Source organism: Staurois parvus, unplaced genomic scaffold (genome assembly GCF_062004578.1).
Source record: "Staurois parvus isolate SC_StPar_1 unplaced genomic scaffold, SC_StPar_1.0 ptg000818l, whole genome shotgun sequence".
Taxonomy (NCBI): domain Eukaryota; kingdom Metazoa; phylum Chordata; class Amphibia; order Anura; family Ranidae; genus Staurois; species Staurois parvus.
The window spans coordinates 5578329-5597788 of NW_028318614.1; the positions used below are offsets into that span (position 1 = coordinate 5578329).

At 43.3% G+C, this 19460-nt stretch overlaps 1 protein-coding gene across 3 annotated transcripts in view; it reads right to left on the minus strand.

Annotated features, from left to right (window-relative positions):
- KCNQ1 (potassium voltage-gated channel subfamily Q member 1) overlaps positions 1 to 19460 on the minus strand; it is a 162852-nt gene that overhangs the window by 124342 nt on the left and 19050 nt on the right. For 2 of the 3 annotated variants that reach the window (XM_089654969.1, XM_089654970.1), the window contains one exon: positions 14208 to 14594. In XM_089654969.1, coding sequence (XP_089511095.1) covers positions 14208 to 14566 — 359 coding nt within the window. In that variant the 5' untranslated portion in view covers positions 14567 to 14594. Of the gene's footprint in view, positions 1 to 14207; positions 14664 to 19460 lie in introns of all 3 variants that reach the window. The other variant, XM_089654968.1, reaches the window with a different exon arrangement.

The following is a 19460-nucleotide window of genomic DNA, read 5'->3' on the forward strand; positions in this document are numbered from 1 at the left end:
GGTGAAAGAATGTCAAGCTTAGCCAATGAACTGCACTGCTATTGCTTTGTATTTCTGCAGTGGCACAGTGTCTTGGTCTAGTTTGAAGCACCTCACAAACTGCCAAAGAGAGTTTATGCAAGGATTAAAATAAAACTCTGCAAACATGTGTAAGACCGATTCATTTACAAAAAGACTTAGCAACAGCCGCTACAAAGAACTCACCAGGCCAACACCAACAATCTTCAGAGTCAGTGGCTCAGCAACAGAATGAAAAGGAGGTTTTTTTTTTTTATTTGTAGATATGCAAACAGCTACATAAGATTGACAAACCTCACGAAAACAAGCTTATTCTACTAAACAGCATGAAAAAAAAAAAAAAAAAGCTTTTTATATGGCACATGTGGAAAAGTCACCATGGCCAAAATTGGCAACTTGTGAAAATATTTATATCTAAACTGAAGGCATAATGTAATCCCAGTGCAATTTCAGTAAAACCACCATAAGATTTGAAGTGGAAGGCTGGTTTTATTTGCACATTACCTGTCTCACCTTGTTCTTTACTGAAGGAGAGTCTTCATTAGGACCACCTGCTACAATCTCAATGTTGTAATAGAAAAAGCTGCAGTTTTCGCTTTCTTTTAGGCATAAAAAAGTATCTTTAAAAGAGGTAGTAAACCTATTTTTTTTTAAATTGCTAAACAGGCAGAGTATTTATGATAGAAGAGACCCTATCAATAGCTTCTGTCATAAATGCTTCCTCCTGTCTGTCAGCCATCATGTACACTGAGCCACGCATGTGCAGCTCACTAAACATTTACAGCCCCAGAACTTTGCCATTGCAATGTGACTCCTGGGTGCATGTGAGTGAGGTTATTACAGCCTGGCCATTCAAGCAGCTGAAGCACAGAACCCAGGAGGAAGACCAGGTGAGGATGGAAGTGCCCTCCCTCTGCTCATCTCTGAACCATAGAAAATGTACCCCCCTGATTTTGGGGTAGTGTACACCCCGGAAAACTGGCAAAAAGTATTTAGTAGCACATATGCTGTTACAGTGGTACTTAAGCCCACATAGAATTTCACCACATGTATCCCACACATAGGAATTGTGGAGCAGTAGGATCACTCCAAGATACTGTATATTGTGGTCATGTCCATTATTCTTTGGCCAGACATTTTTAGATTAATATCACAAGTGGCAGGGATAGAAATCATATCCTCAGAAACGGCCTTATGTTCACTGCAAATAGACTTGGTCACACCTTAGCTGAGAAATGTAGTGACTCATACCTTACTGCCAGCACATTTGACTTTAGTAAGCCACTGGACAGATCCTAAGCCCTCCACAGTGGGAGAGGTGACCCAAGTTACCCATACTCACGGCACGTACGAATTAGTGTTCTCATCTATCGGTAACTATCAGGTATCTACTAACATGTGTAAGCCTTGAACAGATTGGTACAAGTCCTCGTGAAACAAATGGTTATATTTACGGAGAACAGTTTTGCTACTTTTTCAATTGCAATCCTTTACTGTGGACTCCTATTTGACTTGATCTGTCCACCTTTAGGCGAGCTTATTGTGACTTTGTACTCTTTCTGGAAAACTTAATAAAAATAAGTTTACTAAAATGAAAAATGTTACTCTCTTGCTGGTGAAGTCTGTTTTTATCAGCATCTTTATTCCTTATGATATTGGAGAAAAGAAAAAAAGAATGAAGGACAACAAATATTATTGTTCCAACTGTATATCTGTAGGGAGATAAAGCAAATCATAATATGGACCTACAACTGTACCAAAAAGTCAGCATATGACTCCATTTTTACCATCAGCAAAGGATTTTCAGTTCTTACAATAAAATCTTCTGCAAATTTCATTACCAGGCAGTTTGCATGTTATGTAATGCTGTCCATGTCAAGATTTTGCAATTGTCTGAATAAAAAAAGCAAGTACATGTGAGTAACCCCTTAGGACTAACTACCACCATTAACAAGCAGTGTTATAAATCTATCTTACATACCTAGTGTCAGCGATTTTACAGCTCTCTAAATATTAAATGTTAGGGAAAACCCAGCCAAACAAGAATATTTTCTTTTGCTTATCAGATTTTTTTGTCATCACGCTAAATAGCTGCTTTAACATGAAGCAGATATTCGAAAAAGGAGGGAAATTACATTTTCCAAACTGGAGTCATAAGAGTGGCTTGTTAACCTCTTGCCGACCGCGCATAGCCGAATGACGGCTTCACCGCGGCCGGCCAGTTCTGAGTGGACGTCATATGACGTCCTCCCAGAACGCGCTCTCCTGCGCGCCCCAGGGGGCGCGCACCCGGCGATCTCCGTGATCGCTGTGTCCTACGGACACAGCTGATCACGTGATGTGGTGAAAGGCCGATCCCACCGGCCTTTTACCACGTGATCAGCGGTGTCCAATGACACGCTGATCACAGGGAAATGCAAGTGCCGGTTCTCGGCTGCACTTTCCTCACGCTGTCAGATCGTGAGGAAAGTACTGCCGAGAACCGGCAGTTGTCAGAGCGGGGATCGGCACCGATCATCAGGGCACTGATGATCAGTGCCCTGATGATCGGTGCCCAGCAGTGACACCCGCAAGTTCCGCCCAGCAGTGCGCCCACTAGCCCCGCCCACCCGTTCCCAGCAGTGCCCCTACCTGTGCCCAGCAGTGCCCCCACCTGTGCCACCTACCTGTGCCCAGAAGTGCCACCCACATGTGCCACCCACCAGTGCCACCCACCAGTGCCACCAGTCAGTGCCCAGAAGTGATGCCAGTCAGTGCCGTCTATCAGTACCCATCATCAGTGTCACCATCAGTGTCACCTATCAGTGCCGCCTATCAGTGCTGCATATCAGTGCCGCCTATCCGTGACCCCTAATTAGTGCTGTCTATCAGTGCCGCCTATCCGTGCCACCTCATTAGTACTGCCTATCAGTGCCCTTTAGTGCTGCCTATCAGTGCCCATCAGTGCCGCCTATCAGTGCCCATCAGTGCCGCCTCATCAACGTAAATCAGTGAAGGAGAAAAAATACCTGTTTGAAAAATTTTATAAAAGAAACAAATAAACTTTTTTTTTTTTTTTCAAATTTTTTGCACTTTTTTTAATTTATAGCGCAAAAAGTAAAGCGCCCAGTGGCGATTAAATACCACCAAAAGAAAGCTCTATTTGTGAGAAAAAAATGATCAAAATTTCATATGGGTACAATGTTGCATGACCGCGCAATTGTCAATCAAAGTGTGGCAGCGCTGAAAGCTGAAAATTGGCCTGGTAAGGAAGGGGGTATAAGTGCCTGGTAGGCAAGTGGTTAATAACAAGATTGTGCAAGTTAAAAGGAGAACTCCAGGCAAAAACTTCTTTACATGTCCTTGTTCATGATTTCCTACCTTCACTGAATGTGTCATCCATCTTCTGGTTTACTCAGTAGTTGCTCTGAAATAGCCTATTCATTTTAAGATCCAACCAAGAATTCTCGTTGGTTTCCTCTTTGTAAGACTGGTGTCTGCTATGCCTCCTCTACCCCCAGCCACTGGTCTTGGCACATACCATCTGCAGTTTTTTTCTCCAGGAAACAGTGATGTAATTCAGCCCCACTTGCATGGTGATTGGACAGAGACTTTCAAACACCTTCAACATGTACAGACCAAGTGTACCACATTCTCTACAGTTCCCTGTGGTTGATAGGAACAGTAGTTTCCTTTTACTGCAGAGAGAGGAGATGATATGATGTAATCCCTGCTCTTTGGCAGAGCAGATGCTGTTATCTTTTGAATTACAAAGATGAGGTCATTAAAAAAATTCAGTTAGACTATTCTCTGAAAGGCTGGTTCACACCAGATGCAGTCCAGTAGGTTTTCTGCACACAAATACAGTATTTTCCATATACTCCAATGGCACAAGTTCACACTGTAGAGTCAGTTACAGTGCAGAAAAAAAATAAACATGCTGCATTTTTTCTTCACAGAGCTGTATTAGAACACAGCAAAGCGCATCAAAAATGCACCAGAATGGAGTGTCTTAACTGTAAGCAAAAACACATCCAGAACGCATCTAGAGTGCGTTTTTGAGGTGTGAAGCGGCCCCTAAATCGTAAGGATTTTCAAAATGTTAACAACCGTTCAGTGTTTTGTGTAGGGGATTACTAATGGGTGATTTTTTTTGCCTAACCCAGAATTGTTCTTTAAAGGTGTATGTAAACCACAAAACAGCAATTTTATAAAAAGCAGTATACCAGTGCTTAGATATTAGCTGCATTCATTTTCTTATTTAGGGCTCATGTACACTGCAGCTGCTAAACTCACATTTAGGAGCTGTTCAGCTTTTTTTCAGCAACCCCTGAACTTACCCTAATGTTTTCCTATGTGTCCATGTACACATTTTCATTTATAGGCAGTTGACTTTACAGTCGTTTTTTTCAACGCAACAAACTTGCATTCACACGTTGATTTTATCAGCATTTCAAACACAAAACGCTTGTAAACGTGGAAAATAGTGTTTACAAGTGTTCGAAAAAAAAATTTTCACTCTTCCAGTTCCCAATGCTGTCCAGAGCCTTTTTTCATCATGAAAAATGCATGCAAAGAGTTTTCAAGGTGCTCAGATGGACAAAACACTGAACACAGGATGTTCCTACCAAGCTTGTCACACATTGTAATGACCAATTCATACCTCAGACCTCTCCCATCCTTGGAAACAAAAGATATGTTAATGCCCATTCACACCTCAAATTCCTCATAAAGACCCCCTGCCAGGTGACCTTAATGACTCACTCCACCAGACATCTTTCCCACCCTTGGAAACAAAAGAAATGTTAATGAACAACTCAATCCTAATTATCTCAACACATACTGCTGTCTCTGCTTCTACGGTGTGTATTTCTCTGAAACAGTCTGAAATAGTTAATAATTTATAACTTTTCAGTGCATTCTGGGCATTTGGGAGGTTCTCCTGTGCTTATCTTTAAAAAACGCTTCTATACGCAAACGCGCATAAACACATTATGCAAACGCGGCTAAACAGACTTTTTTTAACCTTAGTTTTCCAGCAGTCAGTCTCCATCGTTCAGAAACGTCCCGTGTACATGGGGCCTAAGGCCTTTCTCCCCTTTACAAAAACCCACAACAGTAAAATCCTCAGTCTGTATATGCAGTAAGGCATGCTTGTTATACTCACTGTGGAACCTAAGGGATTACTCCTCCACATTGTGTAGAAAGGAGGTTTGATCCTATCTTTTCTGATCCTTCCTTTCTACTGTACCCAATCCATCTGCTGATAGAACAGAGCATTGGGGGCAAGCTGCGCATGTTCAGTTTGGTGTGTATTGCTAGAGAGTTTGTTTTTTTTCTTGGGAGCGTGCATATGATTAGTGCAGGGCCAATCAACGCTGTCCAGACAGAGGGTCAGGGATCATGCAGCCTCATATCAGGGGAGATTGAAAACTCCTCCTACAAGCTTTAACCCCTGCTCTGATGGACACCGATAGAAGTCACAAGACTGCTCTAACTGCTGATGAGAAAAAGTATTTAGCAGTTTAGATTTACTACAATAATTGCATTTCCATGTTCTGTGTACTGTGGGAGACCAGATATAGTGAAGGCAGGGTCATGAGTCTAGTAACACTTAAATATTTCAGGGTAATCCTGCAAATGACACTTCCTGTCCTCTCTCGTCTACACTCACTTCTCCATGGTATCTTCAAACATGTCTGCCTTTGTTCACTTCATTACATAGTACATTCATGGGATTAATAGTTTACACAATAGAGATAACACGGTTTGTGCTTTCTTTTCAGCTCACAGGAAGTGACAAGGACACTGCATTTCTGGCAAGATCAACAGGTGTTTTGTCAAGGTCCTACCTTTTTCCCCTGAGGTTATGTTACTCCATGTGCTGGCGTCCATCTTGGATTCTGCTGTGCATGATGGGAATCCTTTTATGCCTTCAGGTTTCTGTGGTCCATCCCCCAGAGGGGTGTGGCTGATGACATATAAGCCTGTGGCCCGCACATGCTCTTTGCACTTGTGTCTTTGTGTTGCTGTTACTCTGTTCTGACTCTCGTGACTCTCCTGGTATCTGATTCGGCTTGTGACTTGACTATTCTTTGTATTCTCCTTTGATCTGACCCTCTGTTGCTGAACCCGGCTCGTGACCTGTGATTCTCGTCTGCTGTCCTGTACTGTTTTGTCCTGTTGTTGTTGACCCCGGCTTGTCTGACTACTCTTTTGTCTCTTCCACCAGCTACACGCCATCGGCGGCGGCCATTACCGCAGCTGAGGTGTCTCGGGGGCCGCGACCTGGTTCCTGGCTGCTTTAAGTCCATCCCACCATCAGGGGCCCTGGTGAAGGGCAGCCTGGGACTTAGACTCCGCGCCCTGAGGGACTTCGGTTTGTGGGTGGTGGTTGTCGTCAGCCAGTGCGTTACATTGTTAGGCCTGCCTGTCCGTTCCTCAGCTCCTGCCCTGACATGTTTTCTGTACTTACTAAAAATGTTTTTATCCTAAAAAGAAAAAAAAAAAAAAAAAAAAAAAAAAACACTACGGGTCCTTTCTATAAACCAATGCCTCACCGAACTGGAGCAGAATGGGATGAATGTCACTTTTTTTCTCCATTTTGCAACCAAATCTTTGCAGACCTGTATTAGATATATTAACGGACAGATGAAAACAGACATCCCCCATTTACATCAGTCTACGATCCGTCACATTCAGGTCCAGAAAATTGTGCTACTCCCCCATGCACAGATTTGTTGGTAAGCAAATGTACTCCCATTTACCTCTACCTGTCCATAGACTTACATAAAGCTTCCGGTCAGGTCCACCAGAAAAAAATGACAGATAGACTTGATCGGAAAGCCCATTTGAAAGGAGCCTAATGCTGCAATCTAAAGACTGGTAATCGACAATATGTTAAATTTTCTGAGAAAGGGGGGGGGGGGGGGGAGAAGATACAGACAAAAGAAAAAAAATATTCCTAACAGCCCATGAAGTCTAGTGCCATTTTCCTGGCACCTGAATTCATCCTGTACTGCCATACCTATTTGCTGTCCAGAGCAGCACAAACCTCAGCTTCCATCTCATCACAAGGAAAGCATCAGGGACCAGCCAGCAAGGAGCATCAGCAACAGTGGATTGTGGTCCCCAGCACCTGTAAGGGACCTAGACAGGACTTAGGAGAGTTTAACTTGGTTCACCAGGCAAGAAAAAAAAAATATCTTGCAGGATGGGTTAGAGATGGGTGGGGAGGTCATATTTTGAACGGAGTGGGGCCTCAAAAGGGTAACTCCATTTTCACAAAAAAGAATTTGCCCTTGCCAAAAGTATTGGGACACCCCTCCAAATCATTGGATTCAGGTGTTCCATTACCTTCCATGGCCACAGGTGTATAAAAATTAAGCACCTAGGCATGCAGACTGCTTCTACAAAAATTTGTTAAAGAATGGGTCGCTCTCAGGAACTCAAACATGGTACCATGATAGGTTGCCACCTGTGTGTCCATATGTCAAATTTCTTTGCTACTAAATATTCCACGGTCAACTGTTAGTGCTATTAGAACAAAGTGGAAGCATCTGGGAACAGCAGCAGCTCAGCCATGAAATGGTAGGCCACATAAAATGACAGAGCGGGGTCAGCGCATGCTGAAACACACAGAAGTTGCCAACTATCTGCAGAGTTAATAGCTAAAGACTTCAAAACCTAGTGTGGCCTTCAGATTAGCACAACAGCAGTGCATAGAGAATGTCATGGAATGGGTTTCCATGGCCGAGCAGCTGCATCCAAACCTTACATCACCAGGTGCAATGCAAAGGGTCGGATGCAGTGGTGTAAAGCACACCGCCACTTGACTCTACAGCAGTGGAGACGTGTTCTCTGGAGTCATGAATCACGCTTCTCTGTCTGGCAATCCGATGGACGTCTGGGTTTGGCGATTGCCAGGAGAACGGTACTTACCTGACTGCATTGTGCCAAGTGTAAAGTTTGGTAAAGGGGGGAGATAATGGTGTGGGGGTTTTTTTCAGGGGTTTGGGCTTGGCCCCTTCGTTCCAGTGAAGGGAACTCAAAGCATCTGCATACCAAGACATTTTGGACATTTACATACTCCCAACTTTATGGGAACAGTTTGGGGATGGCTCTTTCCTGTTCCAACATGAATGCACACCAGGGCACAAAGGAAGGTCCATAAAGACAGGGATGAGCGACTCTGGGGTGGAGGAACTTGACTGGCCTGCGCAGAGTCCTGACCTCAACCCAATAAAACACCTTTGGGATGAATTAGAGTGGAGACGGCTTTCCTTCAATGGTCCCCGTTATCTCAACCTTGGTGCTGGCCGTCAGCCATCTTCATTGGCCTGTGTAGATGACATCACTCACAGGCATGTGCAGGATTTAGTCACCTATTGCTGTTGGCTGTCTACATGCAATAGCTGGCAATGGATATTTCTCCATCCACACTGTTTAGCATGGGTGGAGCAATCCATTAGAAGTTTCTGATTCAGCTTCCCAGGCTGAAAGAAAAATCTATGTGTGTGTGTGTCTAGTCAGTGTATTGTATATCCATTTTCTGTTTTTTCCTTTGTTACTCTGTGCCCATGCATCCTGGTGTGTTACCTAAACACTTTTCTTACCATGCAAAGTCTCTTCAGCCCCCAAACAAAAAGCAAAAACACATGGCAATAGTGCTTCCCCAACCCCCCCCATTACACATGCAAAGGGCACTGTACACCAATTCATTCTTGACATAATTCCAATAATGGTGCCAGGGACTAAATCCTGTGTGCATACGCAGGAATTACATCATCAGTGGAGACCCAATGGCAGGCATGGAAAACACTGGACCTGAAAGATCTGCAGAAGAGGTCAGTTACAGAGCAAAGTTGGCGTCAGCAAGCATCACCTCACTGGAGGAGGGCACTTTAAAAAGGCAAGTATGCCATATTTTGTAGGTACTTTCACATTATTGCAAAGCCTACTCACTACAGAACCAATAAAACATTCTGCTTCAGGAACCAACCTTTTGCGAGACATTCAGTAGACCTATGCAGGGTTAGGAATTTAACAAGAACACGGTTAACTCCCAGTCACTTGTCGGGTCTGAATGCATAGCCACTACCAAGAATCCCATTAGAAAATCAGAGATAGAGGTGGAGGTGTTGCATTAACAGTTCTATACAGAGTCATATCTCTAGGCATCCCCCCTCTTAACAGTGTATGATCTCAGTGTGTGTTTATAAATCCCACCGATAGATCTATTTTATTTGGCGTGTCCGGAAATAAACTTCTCCATGTGCTTAAAGTAAGAAAGGCAGCACTTTGGATAAGCTTGCCTGCCAAAGTCAGCTAAAGCTGAACTCCTGGCTAATAGTTAGATACACAGACGAATTACAAACATGGGAGCGGTTTTGCCTGCCAAGGGATCTGAATTTTTGTCAATCCGGTTCTGAGATTTACACAGCAATGCCACACAGCACAGCTCTGTCTGACATGACAGGAGGCCACATTTTTCTATGCTGCAGCTAAAACTGGCCATGGACTGACCAAATTCTAGTAAGTTCAGCAAGGACAGGATGAAATTCAATGTGTGGCCACTGCAGTTGAACAACCAAGACTACTTCTATTCAACCGCCCTGTTGGATAAAAGCCACTCGATCAGCGCTGCAGGCAATAGGCTGCAGCAGTGATTGGGGGGGGGGGGGGTCTTGGAGTTAGTCTCCATGCTGTCAGAATACAATAGCATATGTGGGGATGAGGAAATCAGTTAAGTTTTCTCATGTTCAGCCAGCAGGCTGCACGAAAAAAAAAAAAACAAAAAAACAAAAAAAAAAAAACACTGATCTATGTATGGCCAGCTTAAGTAACACAGAGGTTTCCTCTGCGCACACGCGCACACACACAAACATACACACGACTCAACAGTGAAAGGAGCAGAAGTGTTATGAAATTATTTTTATCAACAAACAAAATGGAAAGTAAATGAGCAGAAGAGAAATACAAAATTAAAATTTGGTGTGACCACCCTTTGCCTTCAAAACCGCATCAATTTTTCTAGGTATACTTGCACACAGTTTTTGAAGGAGCTCTGCAGGTAGGTTGTTCCAAACATCTTAGTAAACTAACCATAGGTGTCCTGTGGATGTAGGCTCTCTCAGATCCTTCTGTGTCTTCATGTAATCCCAGACAAACTCCATGTTGAGATCAGTGCTCTGTGGGAGTCAAAAAAAAAAAAAAAAAAAAAAAAAAAAAAAAAAAAAAAAAAAAAAATCACCTCCAGAACTCCTTGTTCTTCAAGCTGAAGATAGTTCTTAATGACATTAGCTTTATATTTGGGGTTGTTGTCCTGCTGCAGAATACATTTGGGGCCAATCACATGCCTCCCTGTTGGTATGGCATGATGGATAGTTATCTGCCTGGATTTCTTAGCATTTAGGATATCACTGATCTTGATCAGATCTCCAACTCCATTTGCAGAAATGCAGCCTCAAAACTTGCAAGGAACCTCCACCATGCTTCATTGTTGCCTGCAGACACTCATTATTGTACCACTCTTCAGCCCTTCGGCAATCTGCCTACTGCTACAGCCAAATATTTCAAATTTTAACTCATCAGTTCAGAGCACCTGCTGCCATTTTTCTGCACCCAGTTTCTCTGTTTTTGTGCATAGTTGAGCCACTTAGCCTTGTTTCCATGTCACAGGTATGGAATTTTGGACTCATTTCTAACATGAAGACCACTTCTAGTAAGACTTCTTTACACAGTAGATGGGTGTACCTGAATCCCAGTTGTTTCTGCCAGTTCTGTGCTGATGGCACTGCTGGACATCTTCCAATGTCGAAGGGATGTAAGCATGATATGTTGTCTTTCATTTGCTGCATTAGGTTTTCTTAGCTGATCATGTCTGCAGTCTTCAACGTGCCCGTTTCTTTGTGTTTCTTCAGAAGAGCCTAAACAGCACATCTTGAAACCCCAGTCTGCATCGGAATATTTGCCTGGGAGAAACCTAGCGGATGCAGTATAACTACCTTGTGTCTTGTTGCTGTGCTCATTTTTTCCATGGCGTATGACTTATGACACTGTCTTCCAAAACCTCATCTTAGTAACAGAGTTTGGCTGTTCCTCACCCAGTAGTTTGTTTCAGTTGATGGTGTTTAAACCTAAATATGAAATTGATGATCATTAACACCTGCTTGGTATAACTGGTTAATCATAGACCTGACCATGGTACTGCAAAATGCGCTACTTTGTGCAAGTGTACAAAGTGTGCAAGTGTAAGAATTGATGCTGGTTTGGAGCCAAAGGGTAGTCACACCAAATACAGTATTGGTTTGATTTTTCTTGTGTTCGCACACTTTATTTTTAAACAATTTTGACCTCTGCTTTGCAGTTATCTAGTTCAGACATTTGTGACCCCACAGTTCTTTATTGGTCAGTGATTGATCAAAAAGGTGGGAAGAATAGCAAAAGCACTGAGCTGAAGTCACTACTAGCATAGTGGAGCACCAGAAAGAAGTAGGGTTCCCCCCCCCCCAATTTATACTTACCTAGGTGGATGCATCCCCCATCAGCTTTAAGTGTGAGAAATCAGCAATCACATGACCGCTGATCGGTGTTCTCACAGCCAATCTGGGAAGAGAACAGAGAGTGACAGTCACCGCTGTCTGCTCTGCGCCCCCCAGCGCTCTCTGGAGCACTGGGCTGTGGAGGGGGAGGGAGTGGCTGGCTCAGCCTGTCAGCGCTTCGCTGAGAGGCTGAGCCAGGTACTGCTCTAGACTCTGGGGTGGATCCCAACTTTGAAGTTGGGATCTGTCCCCAGCCTGGACCAGCTGAGTGACGTCAGCTGACTTTAGCCCTCTGTCCGCTAAAAACAGGTCACAGGAGTGCAGAACGAACTGTACATCTGTGATCCACAGGAGAAGTACAGCTAAAAGAGCTTTGGCTGTACTTCTCCTTTAACAGACCTCAGGCTGAATGATCAACGTACATCCAAGACTCTCTAGCTGCCTTCATTTAAAGCTGGCCATACACCAGTAGAATTTCATTCAAATGTTAATATAGAAATTCTCAAAAATTATTCAGCAGAACATTTGATCTTGCCATTGAATCAAACGATTTTGTTAAAAAGCCCTTAAAAGCAAAATTTCTCCCCTAAAGGGAAGTTCCACTGATCATCCTCCTCCTCCACTTAAATTTTGGAGCTTTTTAATTTTTTTTTTTTAAGAGGTGGGGGAGCATTTCCATGAGTGGAGAGCAGTCTGAAGCAACAAGGAGTCACAGGGACTGAGCAAGTAATGGTCCTAGGCGAGGACAGTGCTGGATCCCTGGACAGGCAAGTATCCCTTTAATAAATGTCAGCAGCTACAGTATTTATACCTGCTGACTTACTTTTTTTGTTTTTTGTTTTTTTTAAACTGAAGTTTAGGTATGGCAATTTTGTATGTACCACAGCACTGGGATCCCTGTGGAAGCTGGAAATCACTGTAGTAAGAACTGCTACAACAGTGATCTCCAGTAGTTTACAGGTCCTATGCTGAGCAGCTGAGCAGCTGACCTGCTGCATTGTGAATTCAGGAATTTGCTTGCTGGGCATGGGCACCATTCAGGGAAAATTTAGAATTTTCTCAGTGAATGCAAAACTGTTCCCCGATTGGATGATGTGGAGAGGCTGGGTGGTGATTTCACCATCTCCCCCATGAACAATCAGAAACCGCTTTGCACTACTTGAGGAAATGAAGCAGTGTAGTAGCAGTGCCTTCCACAGGGATACCACTGGTATGGCACACTCATACTTAGAATGGTCCACGCTGAACCAATGTTCATGCCCCACCCACAACCTAGTTCCCCCCCACCCCTGACCTGTTAATCCGCCCAGACAGCAGAATCATTCATTTAAAGAGGTCTGTGAAAGATTGATCTACAAGTAATGTCTTCCATCACTTCATACTTCCTGCAATTTGGTAATTGATCACAAAAAAGGAAAAGTTAAAAACAAACATTTCTGAACAAAAAATGCTATTTTCAAAGCATTAAAAGCAGAACTCCAGTTCCGCTTTAAGTCTTCAATCCCTCTTCCCCTGCCACGTAATTTTTTTTTTGTTTTTTACTTTTCAGGGGGCAGATACCTAGTTTTGACAGATACCCACTCACACGTCCCTCCCTGCAGTCTTTGGAGACATGTGACAAAGCACTGAACCTCTTGCGCATTTGCAGTGGGCAGCCAGCTGTGAAGGCGCCAGGAACCTGAAGTCTAGTGAAGAACTAGCCTGGATGAGGACAGCGCTAGATTCTTGGACAGGTAAATGTCCTTTTATTAAAAGTCAGCAGCTACAGGATTTGTAGCTGCTGAATTTTATTTATTTTTACAGAGTGGATCTCTTCTTTAACTCCTTTTGTTTATTTACTTAACTTCAGTACAAGTGCTCTACAAGACAATTGTAACAGACCGATTATCCTCCTGTGTATTAGTAGCTTCTGATGATCAAGGTGCTGTAAAGAGCTGTACGAGGAGTCCCGTTAGTATGTTTTTTTTTTCCCCCTGGAATGTAGCAGACAGACAGACATTCTTGAGGGGCCACTTTACAACCAGATTATGAAAACTTTGCAGTTGAGAGGCAAAGGATCTCACAGCCTGACAACCGGCCAATAGGGCTGCCCATACATTATACGTTTCCTTTAGATTTATCAAAACCATATAATATGAATTCAAAAACCCAAACACTTTCAATTTGTATGCAATCAGACATGCCATTGCACTAAATAGTTGAAGGTAAATCTAAAGGAAATTGAATATGAAAATTGTATAATGTATGACCATCTTTAATAATGCTACCCTATTGATATTGGAAGCTGAATAAATAAAGCATGTGCCTGCTGTACAGTTGGATTACTTTGCATCCAGAAACATGGCAGCCCTGACTCGGGCACTAAAGTGAAGGGGGCTATGCCACAGGCCATTCTCCTAAACAAGTACAAGCTCCATTGGCTTGTAACATAACAAGGGGGCAGGATGTCTCTGTGGGCTGTTGGACATCACGGCCCTTTACCACCACCCTGATTTTCCACAAGTACAAGAATGAAAAATAAAGATAGCGCCCTCTTCTCGGTAAAAGGTAAAGAGGGAATCTTTTCCAGGATGAGATTTACCAATCAAAAAGTTATAACCACTGTTCTACTAAAAACACACACACACAAAAAAAGTTACACATCAAGAAAGGTAAATGACTACTCACACTGTAAAGTGATACACAAAACACTTCCATCCTGTTGGTCTTTCTAAAAAGTTATAAACTCTGCCTTGTATGTTGGTCCTTGTAAGCAGAGGTCTCCTGGCGCTGTAGATGGACATTCGGGGGTCTAGATTGATTACCGGCCGCGGAGATTCTGTGTTAATCAATACGTTGTGTTTCAGTTCAAATGTGGAGGTGCCTCGCTCCGGACCCTGCTGTCCATTGCTGTTAAAGCCTTCATAATGTGTGTTCATATTTTCATTCATCTCCACAGTGCTCTGTTTATTTTGGAGGTTCCGCTTGGAAGTTAAAATTCCAACTTTCCAGCTTCTTTGTGGCGAATTAGAAGGTGATGATGACATTGGGACAGGAAAAACGCTTTGCCAACAACTGTGACAAAAAAAAAAAATACTATATTTAGAAAACCCCCAGTTCTTCTTTTCCATCGGCGTCTGACATCTGGTTGGAAAGCAAGAAGAAACAAAATCTGTTTAGTAACATACACAAGTTGTGAGGTCCTACCCACTTCAGCTCTCTTCTGATGACTCCCCTAGCATAGGAGTGGCCTACAATACAAGGTTAAGTGCAGGATTCCTTCCTCAGCACAGCGCTGTCAGATGTCTGCTAGGGCTGTTGATTGGAAAAGGTGCGAGTCTTAACATTGCATGTCTGGGAATGTCACCTTCTGGCAACTACTTCTCCCATCCTACAGGACATACAGGAGCCACTTTGCTGCACAAGCCCTCAATTGAGTAATAGAATGATTTTGTTGTAGAGTAACAGCTCCAGTTTTTGCTGACGGGTATTGCTATCACACGCTGCCTTTTGCATTCAAACAAGTGCTGCTCAAATGCATGTGTTAGAGTGCAAAACATGGCAAAAGGCTGCATTTGATCTGCTTTTCCTGCACTGCAAGACACATCTCCATAGGATCTGCTGCTTTTATAGATTTACACACCGCAAAGCCAGTCAAATGCAGCCTCTGAATGGTCACCCACACCACACAGCATCATTAGGTCTCATGCACACAGGACGGTTCGAAAACTCCCCTAGAAGCTTTTCATCCTGGCAGCAGTGGGGGTTTTTTTGCAGAAAAAGCTCACGCTTGTAAAAGTGTCTAACGCTTTTACAAGCATTTAGGCCCATTTACAGGCATCAAGTGCTTAGGCGTCTATTCATTTAATTGGCCAGATTAATTCTGGCCATTGAAATGAATGCTAAATGCGCCTAGCGTTAACATGCATTTACAAGCGGCAAGTGTTTTTTTTTTCTGCCAAAACCACTGCTGCTCCTGGCTTGTAGTGTTTTTTTTTTTTCCGGTCTCTAAACGCTGCTGAAAGTCTGTGTGTGCATGGACACATAGGCTAACATGGAGGGGAGTTTGGAAGCAGGAAAAAAAAATGCCCAATGCCCCTAAAAGCTGCAGTTAAAACATCCTGTGCATGAGGCCTTAAAGTAGAACTATTGAAACATGCTTTTTCTTCATTTTTCAGATTTTGCAGTCTGCATCCCATTGGAAAGATTTCCCTTCACTCCCTCTCCCATAGCCAAACAGAAAGTGAGAGGAAATCCCTGTAAATTACGGTAATCTCTTGGGGACCCCCAGGTCACCAGGACTAGTGACCCCATTGGAAGATTTCCCCTCTGTTAATTTTCTGGGGAGTTCAATCCATGGCAACTAAAATCAAACCATGTAGTTTCCTGCCTGCATGCCTAAGCTACAGGCAGATGGATTCCAGAAAGTAAATGTTACATGAAGCACCTGCCCTTACCAAAAATGGGCACAACCAGCAATGTTACGGTGGAGTTTTTCAAAGCGATTTTGCAGCAAAATAAAGAATGGAGACATAGTAGGATGAGGGAGTTTACTTTGAATATTAAAAATAAAATAGCATTTTTGATTTGTGGTGCAGTGCAGTGTAGTTCCGCTTTAAATCACATGCTGCTTGGTTAGACTCCATTTTCGGGCCCCCAGGGGCAACCTGCTCCTTCCCGCTCTCACGGTTCCCTCTGCTAGGGCCAAGCAATACCCAAAACAAGGGAGGGACGACCCCTTAGTCATGGTCTGCTGCAAGGAGACAAATCCCCACAGGGAATCTAAGCACTGGATTCACAGAGATGAGACATCAGCATGAAGTGTGTCCAACTTCCAAATGATTCTAGTGGGTGGCAGGTTTTTTTTTTTTTGTTTGTTTTTTTAATAAATCAGTCATAATCCACAAAACACAAACCTGGCATATGATGAATAATTGCATAGCCAGGAGTTTACTTTTAGCAAAATCTGAATGTCTTTAACCAGAGATATAGGCAACTGAAGTTCTATAAAAATTTGCCACCTCCCAGGCTTCTCTGTTGATCCTTTAATGCAACAGATAGCCTCACAAGCCAATAGGAAAGCTAATGAGGTGGCAAGCGCTTGCATCTTTAAAACATTTAATTGTTTTGAAATGTCTTCGCCATAGATAACCTCTGCTTAAGAATCTATTCATCAAATGAGTAATTGTTCACTAAAATGAGCCATACATGTTACAATCTCTATACAAAACAACCAACAAGCACCATCACCACGTCACCACTAGAGGGCTTACCTAAACAATCAATCCTTTTTTACAGAAAAAAAAAACCCCAAGTACCCCCTCCCCTTACACTTTATAGTTATTATTATTATACAGTATTTATAAAGCGCCAATAGTTGGCTCAGCGCTGTACATTACAAAGGGGACAGAACACGTGATAGAACAATACCAATACAATGCAAAACATGAGGGGATTGAGGGTCCTGCTCTTAAGAGCTTACAATCTAGGAGATGGTGAATTGAAAGGACATTATTATTATTATTATACAGTATTTATAAAGCGCCAATAGTTCGCTCAGCGCTGTACATTACAAAGGGGGACAGAACAATACCAATACAATGCAAAACATGAGGGGATCGAGGGCCCTGCTCTTTCAAGCTTACAATCTAGGAGGGAGGGGATGGTGGCACGGGAGGAGATAGCTGTGGGGGATGGAGTGGTAGGAAGAGTGGAGGAGGTCGGCAAGTTAGCAGGGGGCGGGGTAGGCTTCCCTGAAGAGATGGGTTTTCAGGGTGCGCCTAAAGGAGAGGAGAGTAGGTGATAATCTGATGGGTTGGGGCAGGGAGTTCCAGAGGATGGGTGACACCCTGGAGAAGTCCTGGAGGCGGGCATGGGAGGAGGAGACCAGGGAACTAGAGAGAAGGAGGTCTTGTGAGGAGCGGAGTGTGCGTGTTGGGCGGTACTTGGATATTAGGTCAGAGATGTAGTTCGGGGCAGTATGGTGGACAGCTTTGTACGTCAGCGTTAGGATTTTGAATTTGATCCGTTGCGCAATCGGAAGCCAGTGGAGGGATTGGCAGAGGGGGGTGGCGGAAACGGAGCGGTTGGAAAGGTGAATGAGTCTGGCAGCCGTATTCAGGATGGACTGAAGCGGGGATACCCAGCGGCGAGGCAGGCCAGTGAGGAGGGAGTTGCAGTAGTCGAGTCGTGATATGATGAGGGAGTGGATGAGCTGTTTAGTGGTTTCTGGAGTTAGGAACGTGCGGATTTTGGCGATGTTGCGGAGGTGGAGTCTGCACGAGTTTGTTAAAGAGTGGACTTGGGGCTGGAAGGATAGGTTGGAGTCCAAAATGACACCAAGTACTCTGGCCTGCGAGGCGGGTTTGATGGTGGCGTTGTTGGACATGATGGAGAAGTCAATGGGGGGTGGTGTCCGGGCTGGAGGGAAGACAAGAAACTCGGTTTTGGAGAGGTTCAGTTTAAGGAAGTGGAGCGACATCCAGTCTGATATGTCGCTCAACAGGTGTGTGATTCGGGTGGAGACCGAGGGGGTGAGGTGGGGGGTTGAGAGATAGATTTGTGTGTCGTCGGCATAGAGGTGGTAGGACATTGTAAAAAGATGATTAGAATATGTATTGCTTTAAATGTGATCATCTGTATTTATATGTGGTAGCAATTTTCTCATAAGAATATTTAATTCACACACAAATATTATAGAAATAGTTTTTCCCATCAAAAATATTACTGAAAGCCCCCATTTCTCGTGAATCTGTATTTTACCCCCTCCTCAAAGTACTACATTTTTGTATCTCCACAATATATATCTCACAATGAATGCAAACAAATGTGCAACAGTCTGTGCAATAAACTTTGTGAATAGACTCTGGCAAAGGGCCAATGAGCAGCTTGTTGTTTGCCTGTTGTCTAGTGTAGCATCCGTAGCTCTCCCAATAAATGGAGAGGCACACAGCAGGTGAACACACGGCCCCTCTTAGGGCTTGTTCACACCATAGAAACAGTCTGGAAGTGTTCCAGATGTGTTTCAGCATGCGTTTATATGCAGCGTTCTGGTGCTTTTTTTATGCATTTTTCTTCACCCTAAATAATGACCTCACTTTTTTGAACTATGCCATCGGAAACCATATAATCTACTAACAATGCGTTTTTGATGGGATAAAAAAACATGCATGGGATGCATGTGGTGTGAACTGGCCCTTAATAGTTAAAAGGGAACACAGGCCAGCTGGAAAACCTGTGGATACAATTATCACCTCCCATGGTCCATTCCTAGCCTGACTGTCCTATTGTGCCAGTTATGGGCAGCCTTATATCAGCCATACACTGCTAGATTTCTCAAACATAGCCTGCTGACCTAAGACGAGAAAATAAAAGTGGTTCCCACATCCACATTAACTGTGTGGATGGAGGAATCTCCACTGTCAGTTATTGTATTAAGGTAGTCGCAGCCCCCACAGCTGTTTGAATACCCAAACAGTAGCTGCATCTGAATGGATGCAGTCACTGTTCAGATGATAAAATTTCCCACCCCGCTCAGTCAATTTTTAAAGCACAGCTCTGGGCATAAGAAAAAACTACCCTTGCAGTTGGGCCCAACAACATTGCAAGGGTTGAATGTTAGTTTACGTCTAGGGGTGAATAGGGTGTAATAACTTATTCCTGACTATGGGGGGCTCCCTTTATCCACACCTTCCAACTGTTTTAGATGGGAACATGGGACACCTATTAGCAAAAGTATGTAGGCATAGGACACACCCCTTACTACACCCCCTTAAAAAGGTGAATTAAGCCAAAAAAAAAATAAAAAAAAATTATATATATATATATATATATATATATATATATATATATAAATAAATTAATTAATTAATTAAACAAACCCACAAGTGCTTTTTGTATCACTTCTATTCCTTTATACTGGCTTTTCAAATTTATAAATAC